This window comes from Bactrocera oleae, chromosome 6 (genome assembly GCF_042242935.1).
Source record: "Bactrocera oleae isolate idBacOlea1 chromosome 6, idBacOlea1, whole genome shotgun sequence".
NCBI classification, from domain to species: Eukaryota; Metazoa; Arthropoda; class Insecta; order Diptera; family Tephritidae; genus Bactrocera; species Bactrocera oleae.
In genome coordinates, this window is record NC_091540.1 from 11280438 (window position 1) to 11288643 (window position 8206).

The following is an 8206-nucleotide window of genomic DNA, read 5'->3' on the forward strand; positions in this document are numbered from 1 at the left end:
TTCAAAAAACATGCATTTAAAGTTTTAAGTGACTATATAGCTGAGCTCGAGCGCGCAACTCTTTAAAGCTGTAGCTCCAATACAATTACTGCGATCAACTTGAGAATTTTGGTCAATATTCTAAAGAGGTTATGCAATTAAATAAGATAATAATTTTGTTTTTGTTTTTTGGAGCCCTTAAAAAGATTGAGAACCTGTCTTGAATTCGAAAAAACGAGCATATTTTTACAGCCCTGCTACTTGGTCACTTTAACAAAAATGAAACGGTACATTTGACAGCATATTTATTTCAACATATCATACATGTATAAATGTATGTGCGTCTGTATTGTTATAATTTAATAATTGCTGCTGTTTACATTTGTTCTTGAATTTCACAAAACATAGAAACCAATTAATACTGTCTAACAATTATACATTTAGCTAAATATTTGATGCATTTATCCATATAATATGTATGTATATATTTGCAGGTAATTTGGTACGTTTATATTATTAACATTTCAATTAAGTGTGCTAAATATATAAATATATATATATATATAGTTCTATATATAATATATATGTATATATAATATGTATGTATATATATATATAGATGTTTGAGTTAATTGATTATTTAATTGTTTAATTACACTTTACTCTTTTATGCGTTTTAATGAAGAGAAAAATACAATATTTTGGTGATTTGCATTAAGACAAACGAGCGAGGCGAAACGCCTCAAAGTATGCTTTTAATTTTTTATTTTGTTGGGAAATTGTTTTTAACTTATTTCTTTAGGTTATTACCGTTCTTGTTGTGTACTTTACTGTAGACAAATCACGCAAAGTTTTCTCTTCACCACGCAGAGTATTAATTTATTGTAAATCCATATTTTTCTTATGCGCAATAATAACGTTTTATTAGAAAATATATTTGTATGCATGTATTACACATATTCTCTAGACATGAAATGCTAATTAACTTTCTTTTCAAATAAAAATTTTATTGTATAGTTTATAGTAAGTTAGTTTGGCTTCATAAAATCTGTAGTTTTTTCCTCAGTTTATATTTTACAATTTATGCATGAAAGCTAAGAAAAAAAAAATTTGAAAAATTTATATTTAAAAAAAAAATATTTGAAAAATTAATATTAAAAAAAAAATATTTGAAAAATATCTATTATATATATTAAATTATAACAATACAATTTGAAAAAATATTTTTTTTTATCTACATATCTCGTGCATAGTAAGTATGTTAGCTCTGCAAATGAAATATTTTGTTTTAGTATTAATTAAATGCTTGTTTTGAGTTAAGTAATTTTAAATGCAAGAAGTCAAAAAATAACATTTCGAAATATATTCTTAATACTTTTTCAATGCTTATCCAGCGTAATAATTAGTCATAAACTTGTATGTAGAACATAAACTGTGTACGAATGCATGTACATATGTATGTTTATATGTACATATAATGCATAAAGCTCTAACTGGCTGGTCGCTAGAGTTTTATGCTTAAGCATTTCAATACATTTATAAAATATTATGTCACAAAACCGCACTGTGCTGACTGAAAGATAATCAAATAAGGTCGAATTTTGAGAATTTTGAGAATTTTGCGAATTGACTTTTTCACTTCGAGACTTTCATATGAAAAACGAAATTGTAATTAAACATGTTTGTGCTTGCATTGAGCTTGACGCATGACTCATGCTACTGGGCATTTGAACGCTCCCTGACGCTTGAGTAAGTAGCAAAGAAAAAGTTTAAGTAGCAACAGTCATACGTCACGCGTTTGGTTTGGCGCTCCCATAACAAACAAATAAAAAAACCAATTTGCTGACACATTTAAAAACAAATCTAAACATGCTTTAATAAAAAAAATCACAAAATCTTACTTAAATACTTCTGCGCCACATTAAATGTTTTAAAGTAAATTCCATACCCTTCCCAATTCGCATAGTACGGTAAATCAAAAATCATACTAGTTACTTGTTGCTTTGCACTGCTTCCCAACGCCAACCGCTTACGTGTGTCCCTCTTCGTCTACTTCATCTACATCCTCTTCCTCGACAATCGGTTTCTTATCATCCATTTTTCTACCAATGAAACGCTGCAAGACTGTACGCTTAATGACACCAGCGCCTCCACTGCCAGTCAAACTGATGGTGAAACCGCCACCCGTAGCACCCCAATGCGACTTGCCCGCCTCCGTTGAGGTCATTAACATGGAATAGGAAGAGCACACCTCACCCTCTTTGCTGTGATGTATGCCGTATAGGAAGTAGATCAACATGCCGACAGCGACCCAGATAAAGAAACGCAGCCAGGTGAGCGCGCTCAGATGCACCATCAGCACAATATTACAGAAAATGCTTAGCGCCGGCACGAAGGGCACGAGCGGCACTTTGAAGTTGAGTCCGCGCGTGTTCTGATGATGTACCGCAATCACGGCGACGCAAGCGCCAGCTATGAAAATCATAAAACCGTAAAGCAAGAGCGCCCACCAAGTGCCCCTATAAAGCTCCGACCAGGATACCTCGAGTTGGAAGCAAATCGCAAAACTAAGCACTGAAAAGAGTAGCACCGCAGCAGATACAGCGGCGCCGGGTTCAAAGCGACCGAGTAGTGGTTCGAGCCAACGAAATTGTGGTTTGAGACGTCCAGCGAGTGCACCCTCTATCAAGTCACTTGTAGGTGAGGCGGTATCGATGCTTGACTGTGAGGTGTTGTCCTCATCATCCTCGTCCGGTGTGTCGGGCGCGTAGATAGCATGCTCTTGGCTGGCCAGCGGTCGATAGCGCAGTATAATAACACTGGCTGAGACGATGGTGTAGGCAAGTAATGTGCCAATCGACATGAACTCCACGAGCTTCTCCAAATCAAAGAGCAGCGCTAGTATAGCGCTTAGAAAACCGGAAACCACTAGATTGAGCACGGGAACTTGCGTGGTGGTATTGATGCGACCAAAGCAGCTGAAGAGTAACCCATCCGAGGCCATGGCATACATGCAACGAGGCAACGCAAATAACGAACCCAAAAGTGTGGTGGTCATGCCGCAAAGTGCGCCAATAGAGATCACATACTTGGCCCAATAGAGATTCATTTGTCCGAAGGCTTCGGGCAACGAAGCAGCAGGGTTGATTTCACGAATCGGTATCATAAGCGTGAGCGCTGCGGAGACCAAAATATAACCGACTGTAACGGCGCTGAGCGAAAGTAAAGTGGCTATAGGAATAGATATTGACGGGTTCTTGGCCTCCTCCGACGACGTGGCTATGGAGTCGAAACCAACGAAAGCATAAAAACATGTGGCCGCACCAGCTATAACACCACCAACACCATAAGGCAGAAAACCACCCTCCGCCTCTGACCAATTCTTTGTATCCGCATATCAGAAACCCACACCGATAACCAAAATCATTACGGCAATATTCACAGAAGTCAACAAACTATTGAAAACGACTGTGGCTTTTACGCCGATACCCAAGGCAGCAGCATAAACCAGACACACCAGAAATGCCAAAATATCGGGATAACGTGCAAACAATTGCTCATGCAGCTCACCGGTTATGGCGAGTGTCGTATTACCAATCCAACCGTCCAGCATCGAGTCCACATACCCGCTCCAGGCACGCGCCACCGAAGCTGCACCCAACATATGCTCCAATAGAATATTCCAACCGATAACAAAGGCCCAGAACTCACCAATCGAGATGTAGGTATAGACATAGGCGGAGCCTGCTTTGGGAACGCGTGTGCCGAACTCCGCATAGCAGAGCGCGGCTAAAAGTGATACGAAACTGGCCAAAATGAAGGATAGTATTATGCCAGGACCGGCCATATCCTTCGCCACCGTGCCGGTGAGCACATAAATGCCAGCGCCAACCATGTGCCCAATGCCTGAAAATAGTAAAATCATAAATAAATGCGACAATGCGACGAGATTCAGCGAGGAAATGACAAAATACTGCGAATATTTTTTAATGGGAATCTTATTAATAAAGTCACTCTTTATACCTTTTCCCCAGCTCCCTTGCTAGTGATTGCTGTACTCACCCAAAAGCGTGATGTCGAAGGTGTTGAGGCAACGCTTTAGTGGCGTCTCCATGACATCCGCAGGCACGGGCTTTGTGCGGTTCATTTTGGAGCACAAACCCGACATAACGTGACCGAGAATGATGCGACGTGTACTGGGCATATTGACGGCGAGAGCAGCTGTTTGAAACACACTAAGAAGCAGCGACTGGGAAGCACATACGCTGCAAACGCTGATTTAACCAATGGCAAATGTTGAAAGTTGAGTGCGTGTGCACCGGAGCTCCTATCCCTTTGGGTTATGCAAAAGTGCGCTGTTACTACCTAACATATGTCGCAAAAACGTTGCATACTTTTAGGCTTGTAAATTGCGTTTCAGCTTCTTTGGTGTTGTTTTACACAGTCTCAGCCACTTTTAACTTCAAAATAATATTTAGACAAATTTTCTATTATATTTTTAACAATTTCTTTAGCTTTTTGCGAAAATATATAACACTTTTTATTGCGGGGCTGCAGCTGTTGCAGCAATTTTCACAACTGACAATTGACTCACAAATGTCAGTCGAATTTTAGTAAATTTCGTACGAAGGAAAATGCGATTAGAGCGTTTGGCTGCGGCGCATGCGCGAAAAATCCATTAACAGTGGCAGCAGCACTTAAATGAGAGGGAGGCCAGGGGCATGTAATGACCATGTAAAACGAAACTTTGTTTACTTCTGCTGACGTGAGCGCAGCGCTAAGAGTTGCTGCTTGTTGTTGTTGTAAAAACGAACACTTGTTGAGGTGACAAAGCCAACTTGGCGGCCACACCAACAACGCCGCCAACATTGGATGCCTACCCACACCGACGGCAGCGTGGAAATGAAACTGCAAAGCAATCGCTTTCGTGTTAACTCCATTGCATTTGTTGTTGTATGAACTTGAACTTCATAAGTGTACATCTACAGCAGCTTTTTCTGGTTGACAGGTGGCCGCAGAAATGAATGCCAGTAGATTGAGCTTTGTGTTGCAAGCTCCTACATATTACACTCATTGACTTTAATGCGATTATGTGTTGTGGTATATATGTACATTTTTATATTATATAAAAGTGCTGCGACCATGCAAGCAAGCTTTTATACTCAAAAGTGCATTAAGTAAATTAGCGTTTATATTTAGCTGAATAAGAAACAGCAAAACAAATTAAATTTGCTTCTCAACAAGCGTATATTTTACTACATATCACTTGTGTACGCGCATTGTTGAAGTGATATAAACAACAGAATATCGGGCAGGCTAAAAATAATTCTTTATAATAATATTTTCACACACAAAATATCAATCACAATTTCAAAAAGCTAATGAATAGGCCATTGGTTTATGTTAATAAATCCAACATAATCAACTTGCTTGCAACAATTGCATACTTTTATTTTTGGCCGATTTTATAGCTATTTCCAACCACTTTAAGCATAACTAATTACTTCTGCTGCGTGGTTTGTGCTTCAGCTGCTTGCTGCGTTTGCTCTTGACGATTCTTTAGTATGCTTGTTATGAAAAATTCGCCTGCTTTGTATGAGCTGCGCACCAGCGGTCCACTGGCGGTATACAAGAAGCCCAATTCATTGCCGCGTTGCTCCCAGTGTTTGAATTTTTCAGGCGTTACATATTCGATAACTTTTAAATGCCTATTTGTGGGTTGCATGTATTGCCCCAGAGTGAGACATTCCACACCGGCTTCACGCAGATCCCGCATAGTTTGTTCGATTTCGGCATCTGTTTCACCCAGACCGAGCATGATAGAGCTCTTTGTAATGAGTTTCGGGTTAAACCGTTTCGCTTGCTGTAGCACTGCCAATGTTTGGCGATAATGTGCGCGACGATCACGTACAAACGGTGTTAACTTCTCGACAGTTTCGATATTGTGCGCATATACATCTAGTCCGCTGTTAGCTATGGTCTCTACGCATTTCAAATCTCCACGAAAATCAGGCACCAAGCATTCGACGAAAATGTTTGGATTGCTAAAAGGCAAAACTTATAAATAATATACAAAATTAGAACAAAATGGGAGAATGTCTTACCGTGCTTTGATTTCGCGCACAGTTTCCGCGATGTGATTTGAGCCACCATCGGTTAAATCTAAAGATAAATATTTCTTAAAATAATCAAAACAAAATATATATATGTATAAAGTAAATCAATAACATACCGTCTCGATCAACTGATGTGAGCACAATGTAATCTAAGCCCCAGGAGGCAATTGCTTTAGCTGTATTTACTGGCTCAGCGGAATCCAATGGTGGTGGCTTACGGGCAGTTTTAACAGAGCAGAAACGACAACCACGCGTACATGTGTCACCCATCAGCTGTCACAATTAGATAAGAATATTTGAATATTTTATACATATATGTAGATATGTATGCCAATAGTATTAACATACACAACCATAAAAAATATTTGACAAGTTATCAGTAGAGGTCAACATAGTACTATTGACATGTTATAAAAAAAATTCAAAATAATTCTAAGTTATTTTTAAATATTCACGATATGTACACTATCTGTGCTTTGACATACCATAATAGTTGCTGTCTGTGTGCCATGCTCTCCACCACCCCAACATTCGCCGATATTCGGACACCGCGCTTCTTCACACACTGTGGCAAGCTTCAACTCACGCAACTGTGTCTTGATCTTGGCAAAATTTTTACCCATGGGGATGGTAGTTTTCAACCAAGGTGGTAGACGTAATCTTTCATTTTCACCTTTCTCTCGACGCAATTTTCCCTCGTAGGCAGTCCATTCCTCGCGCGTATACTCCGGATTTTGCACGAAATCTTGAAAATTCGGTCCCTTCTCCAGACGTCCACGTATTTCTTCGAGTTTTTCCTTTGCTGCTGTGGCAGGTGCATTTGTTGCAGCACCCCTAAGAATACCGCGAGCGCTAGTGTGCTGTGTATGATGAAATAAATAAAATAAAATTGTCAACTAATTTAAATGTTTTACTTTACTTACCACTCTTACTGGTGATTTAGGCACACATTGTCGTAGCATTTTGCCATGAACTATTTATTAGTTTATGTGCGTTATTCTGCGTGCAAAATTTTCCAAAATATATGCGTACGAATTAAATAACAATCAGCGGGTACGACTACATTTAACAGCTGATTTTGACCATGACGAGATTAAGTAGAGAACGTACGCTCTTTATCGCTTTGACTACCTACAAAGCCTTCAAACTGTTAAACAAAAATTATCTTTACTACGCGCCGTCGGATGGCGCTAATAACACAATGTTTACAACAAATTTAGTTTTATCAGAGAACATACAATAATTGTTACAAGTTCTCAGGTTTTACTAAAAACATAACTAAAAACGTAACTAAAAAATAAGTTATTCTGTGCCTTTTAGAGGTTATCATAAATACCGTTTCATATACTTTACAGTAAATTACAACAATAAAAAAGTATAAGTATAAATTTCGTTGGTCAGCATTCAGTTTTTGTAGAGCCACAGTCTTAAGTTTGAAACTTCATAAATCATTGTTTTTTATTTAGTTTATTTTACAGTATTTTATAGTAAAAAGAGTAAAGTCTCTTTCAAACAAGGAAGCAAAGAATAAATATTACGACAATTATTGCGACCTTGAAAGATATCTAAAAATTGGATTGTGTATTATTAGGTTTGATAAGATATAAAAACAATAAGCATGGAAATAATATATGATTATAAATACCTTAACGTTTAACTATTAAATAAGAGTATGAGTATAATGTGTTAAAACTACATATATGTAGGCCTATATCAGAGAATATATATGAAGAGACTCCGTGGCGCAACGGTAGCGCGTCTGACTCCAGATCAGAAGGTTGCGTGTTCAAATCACGTCGGGGTCACATCTGAATTTTTTATTTCAAATTAATTTATTACTATGCAAATATTTAACGATTCGTTTTTTAACCGCACTTTAAAATATATAATAAATTTTAATAACATAAGTAGTTATTTTAAATATAAATATCTATAACATTCAAATTATTTCATTGTGTACATGGCAAGTATTTGTTTGATTTATTGCACATGGTCTCCTAAATATTTAATACAGTATAAAATTGTATAGTTTACGCTATTTCCACCAAACCAACTTGAATTTTTTTTTTAAAATGAAGAAATTAGTAAAAATCAGCTATGAAACTCTTCCT

The 8206-nt window shown here is 37.7% G+C and overlaps 3 protein-coding genes and 1 non-coding gene across 4 annotated transcripts; 1 reads left to right on the plus strand and 3 right to left on the minus strand.

Annotated features, from left to right (window-relative positions):
• Window positions 1–267: 267 nt before the first annotated feature.
• Window positions 268–4720, minus strand: LOC106617903 (cationic amino acid transporter 4). Its single transcript, XM_014235371.3, has 2 exons — window positions 4042–4720; window positions 268–3885 (listed from the first exon to the last, which is right to left on the minus strand). The coding sequence occupies exons 1-2, from the start codon at window positions 4181–4183 to the stop codon at window positions 3377–3379; spliced, it is 651 nt and encodes a 216-aa protein (XP_014090846.2). The 5' UTR covers window positions 4184–4720; the 3' UTR covers window positions 268–3376.
• On the minus strand, window positions 2009–3145 carry LOC138855590 (cationic amino acid transporter 4-like). The gene has a single exon (XM_070111381.1). It carries the CDS (start codon window positions 3143–3145, stop codon window positions 2009–2011), a length of 1137 nt encoding a protein of 378 aa, XP_069967482.1.
• A 487-nt stretch (window positions 4721–5207) lies between the features above and the next one.
• On the minus strand, window positions 5208–7180 carry Las (lipoyl synthase, mitochondrial). Its single transcript, XM_014235372.3, has 5 exons — window positions 7019–7180; window positions 6581–6955; window positions 6212–6368; window positions 6084–6141; window positions 5208–6023 (listed from the first exon to the last, which is right to left on the minus strand). The coding sequence occupies exons 1-5, from the start codon at window positions 7055–7057 to the stop codon at window positions 5480–5482; spliced, it is 1173 nt and encodes a 390-aa protein (XP_014090847.2). The 5' UTR covers window positions 7058–7180; the 3' UTR covers window positions 5208–5479.
• Window positions 7181–7828: 648 nt separating this feature from the next.
• Window positions 7829–7900, plus strand: TRNAW-CCA (transfer RNA tryptophan (anticodon CCA)). Its single transcript has one exon. It is a non-coding gene; the product is annotated as a tRNA-Trp (tRNA).
• The last annotated feature ends 306 nt before the right edge of the window (window positions 7901–8206 follow it).

What these genes read in the sequence shown, in the direction of transcription:
- Las (XM_014235372.3), bottom strand. Translation starts at nt 7,057, where the DNA reads ATGCTACGACAATGTGTGCCTAAATCACCAGTAAGAGTG. An exon ending in CACAGACAGCAACTATTATG is followed by an intron (nt 6,369 to 6,580) that starts GTATGTCAAAGC and finishes TAATTGTGACAG; the next exon opens with CTGATGGGTGACACATGTAC. An exon ending in CACATCAGTTGATCGAGACG is followed by an intron (nt 6,142 to 6,211) that starts GTATGTTATTGA and finishes ATTTATCTTTAG; the next exon opens with ATTTAACCGATGGTGGCTCA.
- LOC106617903 (XM_014235371.3), bottom strand. Translation starts at nt 4,183, where the DNA reads ATGCCCAGTACACGTCGCATCATTCTCGGTCACGTTATGTCGGGTTTG. An exon ending in CTTCGACATCACGCTTTTGG is followed by an intron (nt 3,886 to 4,041) that starts GTGAGTACAGCA and finishes TACTATTTTCAG; the next exon opens with GCATTGGGCACATGGTTGGC.
- LOC138855590 (XM_070111381.1), bottom strand. Translation starts at nt 3,145, where the DNA reads ATGATACCGATTCGTGAAATCAACCCTGCTGCTTCGTTGCCCGAAGCC.